Source organism: Athene noctua, chromosome 21 (genome assembly GCF_965140245.1).
Source record: "Athene noctua chromosome 21, bAthNoc1.hap1.1, whole genome shotgun sequence".
Taxonomy (NCBI): domain Eukaryota; kingdom Metazoa; phylum Chordata; class Aves; order Strigiformes; family Strigidae; genus Athene; species Athene noctua.
Genome location: NC_134057.1, coordinates 3,836,109 through 3,854,095, shown reverse-complemented (window position 1 = coordinate 3,854,095; position 17,987 = coordinate 3,836,109). Strand labels below are relative to the sequence as shown.

Genomic DNA, 17,987 nt, shown 5'->3' with positions numbered 1-17,987 from the left:
GGTGGGAGAGCTGTGCAAACTTCCTCCAAGCAGAGCTGTCTGTAAGTCAAACAGTTACTGGAGTTTGTTTTCCTGTGTTCTGGCAATCTTTGCTGTAGTTCGTGTTGGTAATAGTCTCTTACCCTCACTAGAGAGAAGCATAAACCAGTTTGACCAGGTTTTAGATACTACTTTAAATCTTCAGGCACTCCAAGGGCTTGGGGATTTTTGGTCCACCCACCCATCCTCCCAAAGGGACTTTGGAAATGGATGAAAGGCAGAGTAGGGTTTGAGGAGTGTTTTCCCCAAAAGGTGTGCTGTGAGAAATGACTGCAGATGGGAGTGGGATAAAAAGAAGAAAAATAAGATGCATTTCGACCCTGGTAGGGTAGGACTCTGAAATGTTAATTTAATTTTTTAAATGGCACAAGGAAAAATTGCTGTTTTAACTCTAACCCTTTCACACATCTCCATTGCAAAACCAGCCATGTAGTAACCTGCATTTGTATGTGCTTATTAATGCTATTTGAAGTACATTAATTCCTTAATAAAAGCTACTCTTGAATTTCATCTGGGCAATAATTTGAATTTGAGTGCTAGGTTAGCACACATAATTGTATACAATTTTCTAAACAATAAGGCATTTAGAATTTAATGCCAACAGAATTTGTGGGTGTCAATGACCATGATTTAGTTTGAGACAAATTTGACTCTTAAAGCACACGTGTGATATTAAGCCTAAAACTATTCTCCTGCCTCCACAGAAGCTTAGCAGAAACTATATAATTATTTTGCTTTGACCCACTGTTTATGAAAGTTTTGTCTTTTTAACAGATACGTATCTAAAACTGGAAGATGTGACCCGTAAGTTTAATAAGCCTTGCATAATGGATGTAAAAATAGGTCAGAAAAGTTACGATCCGTATGCTTCAGCTGAGAAGATACAGCAGCAGGTCAGCAAATACCCACTGATGGAAGAGATTGGCTTTTTGGTACTGGGCATGAGGGTAAGAACTTGTTTTGTTTTCAAATTCAGCTTATGCTCTGGCCTGTTGTCCCACAGCAGATACAGCAGCTAGTTTTTCTACCAAATGGCAATCCTCTCGACTTTACATGAATGAAGCATTACCTGAGTATGTTGGTAGTGCTGGTATCAAGTGTTGTGTGAAATATATTCCAAAACCCTGCTCTTGTTCACAAGAAATGTTCAACTTGGCCGTGTACCTTCTGGGAATCTATGGGCAACCTGGATTTTGTATATGTGTACAGGAAAGGGGTTGGACAGACCATAGTTATTAAAACTGAATGTAGTTGTGATTAATTCTTCTCGTGTAGCAGATATTTCAAATTATCAAAGTGTTTTTTTGACTTTTAGGTTTATATCAGAGATTTGTAAAACGAGCTGTATCCTCTCCAAATTTTTCATCTTGATTTTTCAAAAAATAAATACAGTTTTTGTGGGATTGGTTGTTTGGTTTTTTTTCTATTTTGGGAAAAGTAAGTTATCTCTTCAAGGTGGTTCATGTAGCTATAAATAGCTGCTTACTTTCTGCATTCAAAAAAGCTTTTCACCAGAAGAAAACCTCTTTGCTTATACTCTTGAGGAACAACTGTCAGTTGAAGGTTAGTTTGAGATGGATAAAGCCCTGCAGATGTCGGTACTAACTCTATTACATTTCCTAATCTTGGCTGAGGAGAAAGATGAAGATTCAATGCTTGTGTATTGGCTACTCTAAAATGTCAATGTAAAGAAAAGCTGCACAGAACATTTATGGATCAGTAACATGAATGTGTTCATGTCGGTAAGGAATTTCTGATGCAATGCATTTAAAGTACTTTTTTCTGCTATGATTGGTGCAGGAATAATTTTTGGTGTGATGTGAGATTTTTGTTTTCCTTCTCACATGCACAGAGCGAGGGCTTCTCAAGCTCGGCATCAACAAGCATAAATGGCTGAAGACTTTGATAAACTTCCCCTTTGCTGTTAGACAGCAACGGCACACAGATTGCACCATTGTTTGAAATAATTCTAATATCTCTGTAATGTTTTGTACTTAATCGCCCAGGCTCACAGCCTTAACTCTGTCCTTAGATAAGCTTCTACAGCTATAAATTATAGTGGTCATGAGTGGTAATTATGTAAGCCTGTGAGAGAGAACGTGGGAGTTGAGTCAAAAACCAGTCAAACAGTTTAGAACGAGAAGAAAGGCTGGAGATTATAGCTTTGGATTTGGCTTATGTCGTTACATAACCTTTCTTATCTCATGTGTAGAACAATGCACTTCACATCCTTTGTTTCATGACAGTGCAAAAGAACTGAATGCTTGCTTCTACAGTATTTTTGCCTGTGACTGTTGTTTCTAACGTTGTCATTTATTGGTATCTTTATCCTGTTGCAGAAATTCTTTCGATTCCCTAGTTCAGACTGTAGGTATAATGATGGTTGCCCCAAGCATTGCAGTTTCCTATCTGGTGTTTAACTAGATGAGATTTGTTTTCTGCCTTTGGTACCAAATTGCATGTTGGAAGTTATTTTCCAAGAATAATTGCAAAAGGTTCCTTCTCCCCTCATGCAACACTTAGCAAAGACTAAATTCACAAGGCATTTTCTCTGCTCAGCTTGGAGCCTCTTGATTAGAGGCCGCTCTCTGCCTGTTAGCTTGCTTTATTTCTGCATGATTCTGGCCATAATATGAAACACTCTCCTGTATGGGCATTTGCTGCCTGTAACAGCTGACATGCTGGATAAAGGTTGTTAGTGTTTGCCGGACAAAACTTGGTATAACACAATTCAGGAAGTAGAGGGTTTGGGTTTTAATTTCTCCTTTCAGTGTTATTTTTAACGTGGTGGTGGGTTTGCTTATTTTCTATTTTAGAAGAGCAAGAAAGAGGGCCAGGAAAAATAGAAAATGGAGTTATCTGGGGTTTTTTAACGCACGCGTCATAGAAGCTGTCATGAAGAGATACAAGCAAGAATGTCTTATAGGTGGGGGGTTTTACCCCAAAGTTTATTTATAGTGGGTTTTTACACCAAAAGCCACTGATACAGCTTTTTTTAATGCACTAGTAAATAAGCAGTCAGCTGTTTTGTATATAAAATACGTGTGGTTTGTCGTTAAAAGAAGCGAGTCTCCTATCTGGCAGAACTTGGATTTATGTACCTAGTTCTGGTATTTGACATGTGCTAAACTATATTAATGCACTGAATAGACAATAAATGCATGGAAACACATCTAGAAAATAGTCTTTTCAATAGCATTGGTTAAAAACCCCATTTCATGTTTAGTAGAGAGGTTCCTTTCTTTAACAGATGAGGACGTTGATTTGTTATGAAAATAGTGAGAGTTGAAATATAAGTGGGAAAACTAAGGTATGGTTCCAGTAGCAAAAGTACAAGTTGCAATATGGTTTCAGTAGTAGACATATAAATATATAAGTAACATCTTTGCAGTATTAAAAATAGAATATTCTGTATGCTGTTGAATGCGAACAGAATGTGTGGGTTGTGATCTCATTTCGGATTCATAATCCATTCAGAATCCACAATTCCTGGTTTCTGCAGGTTTTCTTTATCTTCCAGAACATCCTGATTGCAGTATCACATAGTCCATAATATTTCTGAAATGTGTTTTTAAAGCACAAACTGGTGATTATGTAACTTTACCAGTATAATCCATCACTTACTGTTTGTGCCTATGAAGTATTGCATGCAATAATGCAGATACCTCATCAAAGCTGTTTTTACAAGTGAATTTCCTAATCTACAGCATATGTTCCTGGAAGATATTTTAAAACTGACGATAGCTGAGTCTGTTCTACGAGTTCTTTTTGAACCCTTACTAGTATCGTGGTAATTTTCAAAAGCTCTGATATGTTAACAACAAGATTTAGGAAGGGAGGAATAATAAAGCTATTAAATCCCGCATCTAATGTTCATATTCTTCCACAGTAAAAAAATGACCAGAACTGGTTTTTTTTTTTCATTTATAAGTCTAATTCAAGCTTTGATGTTTAAGAAAACAGGAAGACAAAACAAAAGAAAACCTAAAAAACTAAAAAAACCCAACCAAAAGCCCTGGGAAAAAACCCACCCTCCAAACAAGCAATTCCTGCCCCCACCTCCAGTCTGGAAATAGATGTCTGCAGTGGTTGAAATGAGCAGTAAACCAAGGCTCTGCTTGGTTCCTCAGTGCTGGCTTTGTTGCCTCTGTGTCACCTCTGTTTTTCTCTCTTTCCACTTTCACTCCCTGGTTCTTGCAGTTGAGTTTGGCTCATCTGTTTCTGTCTGACGGAGCCAAGTCCGTGCTGTTCAACTGAGTGCAGCAGCTCCTCGGGGTCTAGTATCAGCTGGGGGGATTGAAGGTTATGTCTCAGAAGTACTTCATTTGTAGAGTTCAGAGATTCCTCTGTCATCCTCTTGGGCGAGTTCTAGCAGAGCAGTACCCTGGTGTTTTTTATCGTCTCTTCTTCCTTACATGAAAGACTCATGTATATGACAGCCGGTCCACTGGTGGCCTTATGACTGATAAGTTTTCCTGTATGTTAGGAATAAATTGATGATGGATGAGATTTCCTCCCCCCCTTTTATATATAAAAAGGAGGCATGAAAGAAATTAATTCTAATGAGGTGCTGCAGGGAAGTTCTGGTAGTCCAAAATTATGTATTAAGCCATTTTTGAAATGGTTCATGGTTTAACTGCTATGTCGTTGTGTCTTTTATTTAGGATATTATTAGCCTGCTTTTTCACTGAATTAATTTCAACATAATTTCATGATACAATTTATTTATGTAAGGAACTTAACCAAAACTTTATTGATTGTTAGAGTGTTTGGTGGTATACTTAATCATATAAAGCACTCTGTCAAATACCAGAAAAACCAAGGAGCAAACCAGATAGAATAACGTGGAAGTATAGTCTTAGAAACGGGAGAGCAGGGGTGCATCCTCCCTGTGCTGAATTTTCAAGCCAACAGCAAGCAGGGATGTGTGTACTGTCATCACTTGTGGTCTAGCAACAACATAAGTTGTTTTTGTTTTAAAAAAAAAAAAAAAAAAAGGAAGGGGGGTGGCGATGTGCATTTAGATAAATGGATTTAGATAAATGTGCATGCTCTCAGCAGCAGTAATAGTGCTATGTCATTACTATAAAGCAGTAGTGTCAAATAAGAGAATGTATTTTTTAAAATGTCTCCACTATTTTTTCCTCAAATTCTTGTTATACTTCATTTTCCAAAAGAATCTAAAAGACTTGTTAAAATGTAGTCTTCCACTGTGGCAGGATCAGTCCCCGAGAGATCACAGGAGTGCAGAGAAACCTGGGTTCTTCAGGCATGAAGAAAACCTCTGTATTTACACTGGGACAGTCGTGAAGTCCAGGCAGAAGGTGCCCAGGTGTGGGTATGGGTCTCAGCCTGGCTCTGGAGCTGCCCCCAGTGCAGGTGGGGACTGGTGCTGATGTTGGGGGGCCTTGGGTTAGCTGGGGTGCCGCCTCCTTCCACCCGCTGTCAGCTTGGCTTGGGTTTTGGCAGCAGGTCCTGACCTTCAGGTGCCAGTTACGAGTGCAGGGGTGCCTTGCTATAAACAGAAAACTCTGCGTTAGCAGGTCCTGACCTTCAGGTGCCAGTTACGAGTGCAGGGGTGCCTTGCTATAAACAGAAAACTCTGCGTTATATTTAAACAGTTGCTTGCTCTTACCTGTATGAATGTAAAATAGGGGTGACCGTTAAGTATATTTATGGAAAAAGTATGAGGGGTGGACAGCTCAGCCCCTTGAAGTCTGGATACGTCGTTATCAGCCTGTGTGTCTCTCACCTCCGTGTCCTTGCTCGGAGTATTGTACAAGCCTGCTCAAAACACACTTTTTCCCCCAGTTTCAGTGCTGTGGATTAGTTCATATTTTTTTGCAGATGTGAAAGAGCTCTGTAAGTTACTTAATAGAGATTTTTATTTGTGCTAGCAGCATCTCCACCAAAACAGGCTAGTTTTAATTAATATGTGTTTAGATTATACTTTCTGGGACGTAGGGAGTTGTCACAGATAAGTATTTGAACAGTGTGTGTATTTTTCTGCCTCACCATGGAAGTCAGTACTGAATTACCGTAAATAACATTACATAACATCTGATATTTGTTTTCTTCAATCCAGTCTTCAGCTTAATGTCCTAAAGCTGCAGGTTTCAGCAGTGAGATACACAGCTTGGAAATCTTGCAAGGGTTGTGCTTGCTCCAGACCACACTGGACCTACTTTTTATTTTAGTTCGAGGTTTCCCTCAGTCCAAGGTGCTCAGAGGAACCAACCATAATGGAAAAAAGGCTACAAAAATAAGTGTGTGTATGCAAGCAGCAATAATGTAACACCTTATGGGGAAACAAAAGCCAAGTGTAAGTTGCGAATGTCAGAAGATAATTTACCTCAACAGTTAATCATCTGGTTTTTTGATGTGCTGCCTATACAGAGTCCGCACTACTACTAGTTAAAAAACTGAACCTGTTAGCATACTGGATTCCAGTTCTGTTTATGTAGAAACCTCACGGAACAGGAGGTGGCTTGTAGGCACAAGGAGGAGCCTCCACACTGTCACCCAAACCAGCTTGGATCTTGTGTATTAAGAATGTCTAAAAATCACTGATGAAGCAGGAGTTTTCTTGAAGGCAATGTTTTGCAGATCATACAAGGATTTTTCTTTGTCTTGCACTATACAGTGAAATTCCTTGTGAATACAGAGCAGACACGTAACAAGCTGTGGCAGGTGGACAAGAAATGAGATTTTCCTCTCTAATAATTTCTTGGCCGTTGTTAAGGTTACAGATTTGACTTATTTGACTTGTCATCGTTTTGACAGAAATGGGCTAGTACAGACAGCTGCAACAACAGGGATACAGAAAAAGCTTGGTTCAAAGGCAAACATCCTTCTGGGAAGGGTTAGTAGCAGATGAGCAGCGGTGACAGCATGAACAAAAGCACGGTAAAGCGAGAGGCCCATAGACTAAGAAGTTGATTTTAATCTTCTGGTACGACAGCACAGTCATCCCTGTGTTTTGGGCGGGTGGCTGAGGGTGAGGCAGGAACTCTTTTGTGCTTGGTTTTCCGTTCCTCTGCTTTCAGTATGGGGCTTAATATATTTGGATTTGGTTGAGGTTTTCCAGGAACATTTCAAATAGTCACCTCCTTGCAGCTGAGAAAAGGTTTGAAGCAGCATTAAGAGACAGCTCTCTGGCTAACATGGAGAATATTTTTGTGATTACCTATGTATGTTGCCCTTTAATGCTATTGTCTGCAGCCAAGACTATTGATAACCAAGGGAGTCTTTGCATGTTCACAAGATAGTTAAATATATACATTAAGCTGTTGGTATGTGTGTGGGACTCGGTCGTTTGTCACTGACCATTTTGTGCAGCTGAAAATGCGCTGTTAGTGCAAAGCATGCACATCTGCCTGGGTATTTTTAAACTCAAAAAATATTTGAGGGGGAATGGTTTTGTGCAAATTATGAGAAGAGGTAGGGTGACTTCACAGGAAACCCAGCTCAGAAGCACAGGGGGCTTATGTGCTGCTCCAGTATTTCTTTTGAAAACAAAATGAGCTTGCAGATCTTAATCAGAATTTTTGAGCAAGTGCCCATGTCACAAAAACTGTTAGCTCCTACAGGGAAGAGATAAGATTCTGGTAAACAGGATTGTTTGTTCAGGAGTGGGCTGCGGTGCTGGTGTATGGAGGAAGCTGCCCCTGGACTGACTAAATGAGAACACTTAATGTTATTAAAATGAAGATACAGCTTGTGAAAACTTGGATGTGGTCATCAGACTTTTGACCCTCTTCCAAAGCGATATATTTTTTTAATTCTTGCTTTATTTATCTTTGGCTTGTGGCTCTTTAAATTTAGAAAGATTTTTAAACTTTTGTTGTGCTTTTGAAAATAACTTTGGTACCTGAAGGATTTACATAAGTAATCTTCGGGTTCATATGTTGTATCCAGTACCTCTTTTATGCGCTTTGGAAAGAAAGAAGTGGTGAAAATGATTATTTTTGTGAAACCAAAATCACACTTGTCAGATACTGTTTTAGAATAACTTGCCTCTGCTCTGCTCTTCTGCAACTTGAAGCTATCAGGACCTCAGTTTAAGTATCGTAACAGTGGAAATAGGAATCATAGCAATGGGAAGTGTCTCTGCTACCAAGTGAGTTTAAACGTTCAGGCTTACAACTGTTATTTCTTTACAATAACCAGAATTATTTACTACCCCTTCAGTTCATGGTTGATAGCTTAGATCATAGCATGTGGAAACTAATTTAAGTTTCTTGGGGACCCAGAATTTAATTATTTCTATCTTTTTGTCAGAATAAGAGCTATTTGAGACTTTTCCCAGATGCTTTGCAAAGCAGGAGTTATGGATCTGTGTTTCCATATTGTGCTTGTTGTGGTTTGGATGGGGGGGAGAGGTTTTGGGGTGTCAGGCTCCAATGAAAATAGGGGTTTCTTCTTTTTTTATTGCTCAGGTACCACTCCTTTTTATGCACTGATGTTTCACTGTCCTGGGCTTTTTCTGTAGACAAGAAAAAGACCCCAAAGGAAGGATCGGGGGCAGGTGTCTCACCAGTGTGCCCTGACTTGCTTTCTGTGGGATCCTCTCTTTTCACGGCGGGTGAAGGGAGAGCAGAGTGCTGCAGCCAGGATGGGTGCCGCAGGGTTGGGTGGTCTGAACAAGTGCCAAGCACAGAGTCTCTGCCAGAGACAACTGCCTGCTTGGTAACACCATTATTTCTGCAAATAAGAATTGTCTACACTCTCGTAAACAAATTATAGTTGGGCCTGGCTGGCTGGCACATTTCTGCTATGGAAATTATTTCAGTTAGAGAGAAAACGTGTCTCTATGTAAAACGTTTTTGAATTAAGTTGTTAAGCTTGTACAATTCCTGATATGGACAAAACTGTACCCGTATGAGTTGCCTCCCTTTCAGGCAGGAGCTGATGTACCACTATCAGCTGGAACTGAGCTTTCATCCGGCCACTATCACTTATTTAGTGTAACCCCATTTGTGCCAACAATTATAGTTTCAGATGGGTCTCATAAAGCTGGGCCTTCCTGGTCACATCATAGTATTATTGTTTTGCTGCTGTGCTTAGTATTTTTATAGTTTTAAGAACTGCAAAATAATTGCACTGAATTTCTGAGCTTGTTATGTCTTACTGATTTAATATGCGGAGTAACATGTGTACGGGTATGGCAGTTTCAAGCCTTAGCATTGGTTTGCAAGGCAGGTGCCATACCAAATGTTTTCCCGTAATGGATGTGTTGCTTTTTGCCAACATAATGATGTTTTTCTAATGCAGGAAGGCTGTAGTTTAGACCCCCGAGGTGGAAGGGGGAGGATTTTGCAGATCAGAGCACTAGAGGGCAGTGCCGACCGCTGCAACTGCCTTAAACCTACGCCAGAGCTAAATGGTACCGAGTTTTGTAGCCTGTCTGTAAGGTGTCTCCTAGCTCTGCAGAAATATTGGTTGCTTGAAATAAATACAGAGTTACCTCTTTGTTTCTTGCAGGTTTACCATGTCTCTTCTGACAGCTATGAGACACAAAACCAGCACTATGGAAGGAGCTTGACAAAGGAAACAGTAAAGGATGGTAAGGGAATTTGTGTGTCAGAATTTGGTGTTCTGGGATATTTTTCATTTATAAACGTATGGAACTGTATGGAAAAAGTAGTCTCTGTGTGTTCCCCTTTTTAAAAGTCCTTTTTTCTCCTCTTGCCAGATGGGTCTTTAGCTGTTTCCTGTATCATTTGAACTACCTGTTGATCCTAAATTAAGTTTGCAGTTGGCTTTAACAGCAGTGTAGTCCATAGGAATTTCCTCATCATGCATCTTTTACTACTAATAAGGGGCTGATAGTGATAGAATTCAGTTTCTTTGCAGCTTTAAGACTATAATGAAATGGAGAATTTTTAGAAGTATTAAATGTTTTTATAATACATATATATACCTATCTCTAGTGGTATTCTGTGACTATATCCTGTCTTTTGTATTAGAAAGCTACTGTAAATGCCTCTTTCAATTTAAGAGGCTTTCTCGGTTGAAGTCAATCAATACGTTGCTCTACATGAAAAATAAATAAACTACCATCATACAGCTGTTTGGTGATAACTATTTCAAACTAGTTATTAGTTGCCATCTGTTTACCTGTCCTGCACTGAGGGACAGAAGGACACATGCAGAAACACACCCCTCTCCAGAGCTGGCACTCCCTTGTCAGCTCTGTCACTCATGATAAAGAGCTGCTTGAGCTTGTTTGTCTCTGGAGAATTGAATGGGTCCCTGCCCCAGACTGTCCAGGTACTCTCTAAAATGACCTGGGGGCCAGGAGCTGTGTTTGTCTACTGTTTGATCGATACATTGATTAGTTAATTTTATTTACAATCCAAACCCAATCTGTAGTATTACACAGCAGGCTTTATACGGGTGAGGTGACTGAAGGTATCAGAGTTCCTTGATTCACTTTTTAGTTAGTAATTGTCTGAAAGAAAACTATGTGAATTCTGTTTCTTCAAACCATGAACCACTATCATCCCAAAAGAAATTAAAAATGTTTGTTTCTTTTTCTGAGGTGAGAATAATCCCAAAATGTGTCTGTTTCTTGCAGGCATCTCAAAGTTTTTCCACAATGGGTACTGCTTGAGAAAAGATGCGATAGCTGCCAGCATTCAGAAGATTGAAAAGATTTTGGAGTGGTTTGAGGGCCAGAAGCAACTCAACTTTTATGCGAGCTCATTACTGTTTGTTTATGAAGGTTCATGTCAGGCAACAACTGTGCGGTTGAGTGATGTCACCTTGGCAGAGAAGAGAGGAGTGCCCAAAGGGCTGTTATCAAGCGGAGACATACTGGAGTATAATAATAATATTCACGTAATAAATTCTACAGAGAATGGAAAAATTGAGGCCTCTGTAAGTAAAGGTTTGTCCAAATTTTATGCACTTCACAAAAAGGCATACTCGAAGAGGCACCACAGTCAACTCTCATTAAAAGTTGAAAACTTGGAGCAAGGCAACGTGTGGAAAAGCAGCACGTGCATTACACAGGAGCATCTGAACGGAAACGTTATACCCCAACTGGAAAAAGTTTTCTGCCACATGCCAGCAGAGATCAAGGAGAGTGCAAATGTGGAAGTCCGAATGATAGATTTTGCTCATGTGTTTCCTAGCAACACGAAGGATGAGGGCTACATTTATGGTCTGAAGAATTTAATCACAGTACTTCAAAATATTTTGGATAACTAAATTCTTTGCTATGTTTTTTACTGGGGGCCAATGATAAAGAAGAGCAACAACATGAAGAATTTCTGCACTTGTAATGCTGTATAACTGGGTTTGTATTGTTCTATATTTTATTTGTCTTTGTACTTTTGGTAGAAGGGTTTAACTTTTTATAATCTCACTCAGGAAAATAATTGATAGTTAATTAAGGAGTGTGAAAGGATGAAGATATTTGAGATTAAGCAGGATAGGTATATTAGTAGAACGAAATGTATATGGTTGGCTGAAGTCCAAGGAGTACAGTTGTACAATAAGCAGGGGTTATGTTAGTTCCCGTAACGACTTTAGCATAGATAACATTTGCCCACTTAGCCTTGACACTGAGCCGTATCTACATTAACAGGTTTTTAGAAAATGGACTGAAAACTCTCTTAAGGTGCAGGATTGACGTCCTCAGTACTGCCCCCTTGTGTTTACTGTATTTAAATAACTGGAGTTAACCCTACATCGAAATCCCCTTTGGAGTCAGTAGTCTAACCTGGAAGCCAGTGTATCAAAAAGTGCTTGTCAGTGTCACGGGAGGGAGGATGTTGCTGTTTTTTCAGCCCCGGTGTGGGCACTTCCCCTGTCCAAGGCCGATGCTCACCGCAGACGAGCTACAACATGATTTGTGCTGAGGTGCTAAGAAAATGCTGGAGTAAAATATTGTAACAAGCTTACACTGCACAACTGCTAGGGAAACTGTTTGTTCCTAAGAAAGAGTGAAAGAATACAAATGCGAGATGTTCCAGGAACTCATTTGGTTTAGGAGGTTCAGTCTGTTAATGGAGTGTCTGATGTTGTGACTAAGGCAAATGCCTCGCTCCTTTGTTCTGATGGCCCTTCTCCAAAAACATGGCTTTTAAAAGCAAACTAATTGAATGGGGAAACAAAGCGTTTTGAGTAGGCATACAGAGATTTCCTCTAGCTGTCGGCCGCTTGTATTTTTGCGACAAGCGTTTCATGTTCCCACTGCTGGGGAGCACCAACTGGAAACGAGGAGCAATACAGGTGAAGGACCCTTCACTGCGAAGATCAAGTTCAGCCCTGGAGCAGCCAGACGTGCCTCCATTTGCTGCAGTGGAGTTGTGGCTCTTACCCTGGGCTAAAGCCGGCTCTTTTTTTTTTTTTTTTTAATGACACACAGGAAAGCTGTGTAACTTTAAAGTTGTCCCACATCCTTTTTCACAGGAAAAATTCAAGCTTTCATACAGAATTATTTGAGAGCAGGGTGATGTATCCAAGGCATCTTTGGTGTGTCTCTTCTGTATGCTGTGTACGTGGCTGTCCTACCATGCATACCTAGTCAGCTATATGAGAAGTTGGGATGGAGGAGTCTTACCATCCATAGAGCAAGATTTTAATGCTTTAAGCAAGCCCCAGAAGTAAAACTTTTTAGAATGGATATGGTCATTGGAAGCATACATCTTTTATGTGTGGACTTAATGTGACACTGTGGCCTTGCTGCTCTCTCTGTGTGACGTTCTGCACTATGCACTCAACTTGTGTACACATCTCTGCAAGTTCTTGATTGGACATCTGTTCCCTATATCAGAGAGAAATACTTTTTCAAGCAAATACGTGCTGTTCTAAGTGAAGCTGAAATTTTAGCTCTTATTTGAGAACCTGGCTTAATTGGAAGGAACAGGGTATTATGTGTAGAACTACGTTGTTTAAACTTTAGAGTTAATATTGGCCAATAGACTCAAGAATGAAACCATTCTGCTAGTTATTTTTGAAGCTTGGGAAAAAAACACTTGCAGGAGGGGCCGTATCATTGTATTGAAAATTTTATGCAAATTATGGTGAAGGCTGAGGGAAAAGTATCAGGGGGAAAAGTATTTTTTTTCTCCCTGGTATTTCCATTGCACCATATAGTTAATATATTCCCAACTCTCTGTGAACTAATTTAAGCCATATTCTAGAAAGAGTTTGTGGTTTTGTTTACTTTGACACTGATTTCTCTGTTATGATTTTGTTCTATCCCATAAGTAGTCAACACTAGAGTAGTCTAGGGGGATAGTGACCTCATATGATAAATTCACAATGTTTCATAGAAAATATGGGGAGAAACATTTATATATAAGAATTTTTGTCCTCTGTAATTCATCTCTTCTGGATTTTAATCCATTTTGTGCCGGAGAAGTCAAACATCTGCCTCAAAGAAGTCAGTTATTGGAAAATGATCTGTATGCTCTTAGTATAAGCGCCTTCTCCTGTCTCTGCTTTAAGATATATGTCTTCAGTGTTTGAATGCTCTTTAAGTATTGATTGTTGTGTTGACTATGGCAGTGTTTGTAATGCACCTGGAATATTGTTAAACTGTCAGAATATTTTTAATAAAAAAAAATAAAATAATTTTATCGTTTTTTTACCAGTACATATTATGGATGTATTTCTGTTAATTTAAAATGTAGCTTGAGAGATAACAGTATTTTTGATCGGAAGTTGTGTAAATAAAGCTTGCTGTAGAGGTGTTTTGGCATAGTACCAACTGTGAATTTAAGCCTGCAGAGGTGTCTTATTCACATTGTTCTTGCACATTTTAGATTCGGTGTTTCTAGTGTCTTGTATCTGATCAGATTGTATTCACAGAAATCATTAAACAGATTACAGAATTAGTGAGAAGATGAAGAGGGAGACACTGGTCCCTAAACATATTCATTGCCACCCCTCTCCCTTCCTCCTTCCCAGTGTCCCCCGCACGAAGCGTGCAGGACGGGTGACAGTTACGTGGGAATCTGTATGGAAAGGGTAACTGGGCTTGTAGGCATTTCTGCCGATCAGACTGAACGCAGGTCCCTTCCCCAGGCTGGTGTGGTGTGTCCGAGTGCTGCTGGGGGTGAAACCTGCCTGGTTTGACTTTAAGCAATAAGAGTTTGATTTAGCAGGATCAGTTGTCTAAAGGGAAGATTCATGGAAGTGTTGCCATTCGTGTACTCTCTGAGAATATGCTTTTCTGAAGACTTTCTGCCAAGGTGATTGTGAGAATTGTGTATAGGCTTACTTAATGAGAGCTTGAATTGTATAAAGTTTTATAAAAAAGCATTTACATATATGGTATTTTTGGATATGGGTGGAATTTATTGCATAAATTACATTAGAAATTATACCATTATGAAATGTTTAAAATATTTTAAATCGTTTTATGAACTAAACTGACACTTGTACTGTTCTCTATTGTTTTTTGCTGTAATGCATAGTAGTTCTTTTCCATAACTCTACAGTTTCATGGAGAAGTTTTAAAGTATGCAGTAGATTAGGAAATCACTAATTCCCTTTAGTTTGATAAACAGAGTTCATACGTTCTTGAAATACTTCAGTGCACATGATATTTTAAGTAATGTCAGTGTATTACGCCTCTAGAGCCGCAGTAAAGCTTCCTCACCTGCAGGAGCTCCTGCTGGTCTGAGTCTGGATTATGTGGTATTTAAAATGGGCCTTTTCCCTTGTGACAGCAGCAGTGGTGAAGGGAAGGCATTGCCTGTGCTGGCCACGTCAGGCCGGGGTGGCTACAGCCTGAATTTACAGGTGGTGGTAATTGCTGATGTGAAGTACTGTCATGTATAGGGAGACAGTGGAAGGATAGAGGCTCACATCCACTTCTGCTCTTTACAGTTATGATTAGTTGTTCATCCTCTCTCCTAATTTTTTTCTCCAAGTAAGCCTTCCTGAGTGTCGTCTTCAGCCCTTGCCGCCGGTAATTTTCTGTAGTTGTGGAATTTTAAAAATTTTTACTTCCTAAAAACCTTACACCCCATAAATGCTGTTAAAGTGCAGGTATTGAAAAACACCATCAAAATGCCTCAAATACTGTGGGAAATGCAATTTCTGTCTTGTGCTTGTTCTCATGAAAGAGGAGGACTGGGATGCCAGCAGGGAGCGTGCTTTGATGGGAGACTGGATCGTAGGTTTTATGGAGCTTTATCTGTGTTTTGAACAGGAAATTCTGGGGGCAAGGTGAGTGATGGCCAAACTGCATGAAGTTTTCCTGTTCTTACCGCAGTTAGCACTGAGGTTTGGGTTTCAGAAGTAGCGTAGCAGGAAGCAGAGTTCATCAGGAGCCCCGAGCAGGACATCTGGTCAGTTCTGCGGCGCAGGTAATCCCCACGGATGAGGTCCAAAGGCTGCGAGCCCCCAAGGGTCTCGCAGGGAGAACGTCTGTGCCTATTCATTGAGCTACAACAGACCGTGGTAGGATGTTACCTGGGAAGTACGTTCCTTTCCATAGCCGCAGGCCAAACACTGCCCCTTTTCCCTGTTCACAGCAATCTGTAAATGAAAGCTGCAGAGAAGGTTGTCATCCAGAGGGCTAATGTAACTGAGCAGTGTTTGAAAGGGGGAAAATGAGAAAAGCTAAGGGTTGCACAGCAGAAAACACACTTCAAGAAGCATCTTTTACTGCAGTCTTGTTTAGTGGAGATGGGCCCTGTGTATTTGGAGTTTAATTTTTGTTACATGATATTTGACAGCAAATAGAACAAAGGTACTTTAAAACCACATTAGTTTGAATCATATACATTAATTCAAATAGTTATTTTTTTTAAAAATGACCTATGAAGTAACTTCCAAATACTATGCGTTGCACCTGAATATAAATGAAACTAGAGTGCACAAAGGCACTTTAATACTCTGGGAACTGTACTGGAAGGTAAATGAAAGCATGTGAAATTGCACCTGATGTTGTTGTGTTCATTGTTTTTAAAATCAAATTCTACATTAATTATGCTTGATGGATGAATGTATCTAGTCTAGTGTGGTCTCAGTTTCTTCGATCCAAGTGTCTAAAGCCATCATTCGATCTTCTCTAATTTGTATGTGTTTGTAATTTCATTTGCTATTTTTTGCCATTATTGGACTGCAGGGGGAATTGTTAATATTACATGTGTTTATTTTATAGAACATTGTACTACACTATCTACCAACTTTTGTAACTTATAAGTGATATTTAGGGTAATTCTAATAGCTGTATATTTGGCAAATTATTAAAATTTTCTGCAAGTGACTTGCAAGTATAATTGGTTTCTTTTTAATACAGGAAGACTGTTTAGAAAGTTTTCTTGAATGTACCTGCGCTGGTTAATTCTTTTTTCTTTCTACAGTTTTCTGTGTGCTATATAATGCGTCTTTACCTTGGATTTACCAGTTTTGCTTTACCACCCTATTTTTGGCATGGCATCCATTGCTATTTTTTGTTGGAAATACCTGCCTCGATACAGTGTCATCTCTATAAAATGAAAAAACATCCAACACCACACACACAGAAGAAACTCAAACAGAACTTGTTTTTTGAACTAAAGTCTGCATTGCTGTGTTGCATGAGAATTGTTGGTCAGCGTTGTATTCGATCTCCATAGCTGCCCACAAGTTTTTTTCCTAAAACCTTCTTCCTTGCTAGGAAGTGCTTCTCTGAATGGAAAGAGGATTGGAAAGGACAAACTCATCCCCTTAATGGAGACACAGAAAAAAAAAAAAAAAATTTTCCATAAATTTGGGTCAGTTCAGGCCTCAGTGAGCAACTAGGAAACGGCTATTTTACTCCAGAAGTATTTAACCTCAAGACTACCGTTAATGTTTGATTGAAGGCTGTGAAAATCACAGATTAAGGGTGTTAAAGTTGACAAGTTTTCTCCTTGTCCTGTCAGAAGAGGGTGAGTAGTTGGGCAGTGAAAGGAAGGCAGGGAGAAAATGTGGAAAAACAACAATTTTCATTTGCGTTCTAGGTTGTAAAGCAGGATCCTCTGAGTTGTCCTGAAAGAGGATGTAGTCTGACCTGTGTATGAAAGAATTTACTGCTGTGTTGAGGTAGACATGTGATTTATTGCTTTGCAGATGTGAAAACTAAATTAATCAACTGAGGAGCATCATGGTTTTAATTATATTGGAACAGTTGGTGCCAATTAATAGTAGTTTCCAGCTAAGGGATGCTTGTGAACAGTGCCTGCAGTTATTTTGGAATATAGAGCATAGCAGTCTTATTTTACACCATACATTCGAGTGAATGAATTATTTATGCAGGACATCCATATCTAAAATTCCCATAATCCTTTAAACTCATCCTGGAAAACACTTAACACGAGAGGCTGTGTATGTTGTTGATTACAAGCCCTTTTGCATCCACGACTGGGTCCTTTGAAAGCCTGCAGGCACAGCCTTCCAGTTTCGTTGTAAATCTGTTTGGTTTTGGTGTTTTGGGTTTTCTTTTGTGTTGTTTAAGTGTGTTGTCTTGCTTGCATACCAAAAGCTTTCTAAATGTGTTCAGTAGTCTTAGCATTGTCCTGTGGGTCTTCACAGCCTTCCTGCCCGTGCTCCAGAATTGAAGAAATTATTAAAAATGGGGTGAGAAAAATAGAAGCGTAGTTTTGTAAGGATCTAGTTTTTATTGGGTTTTAAATTTTAAAAAATCTGAATGGTGGATGTGTGTTGAAGAAGCCTCTAAAGAAAACCCCATTTCCTTGTTGTAGAGGGAAGGAGGAACCATGCCCCTTTGTGGCCTGCTCACATCACCTGTCAGTGGGGTATCGCCCAGCCGGGTGTCACCTCATCTCTCTGCTGTCTCCTGCCTTGTGCTGGTGTGAGTGTTTGATGGGCTGCATGGTCAAGTGGGTCAGGGAGCTGATGTGGCTGAAAACTGACTCAGACAAAGAAAATTACCCTTGGGGAGGTGCAGAGGGGAGCTGTGCAGATCCCCTGCAAGGGAATCCCATCCAGGGTGGATG

General features: G+C 39.7%; 1 protein-coding gene across 1 annotated transcript in view; it reads left to right on the top strand.

The window, feature by feature from the left end:
* The window catches only part of IPMK (inositol polyphosphate multikinase), a 44,613-nt gene extending 28,340 nt beyond the window's left edge, over positions 1 to 16,273 (top strand). Inside the window, exons 4-6 of the mRNA XM_074924296.1 lie at positions 814 to 986; positions 9,523 to 9,604; positions 10,619 to 16,273. Coding sequence (XP_074780397.1) covers positions 814 to 986; positions 9,523 to 9,604; positions 10,619 to 11,253 — 890 coding nt within the window. The 3' untranslated portion in view covers positions 11,254 to 16,273. The remainder of the gene's footprint in view (positions 1 to 813; positions 987 to 9,522; positions 9,605 to 10,618) is intronic.
* The last annotated feature ends 1,714 nt before the right edge of the window (positions 16,274 to 17,987 follow it).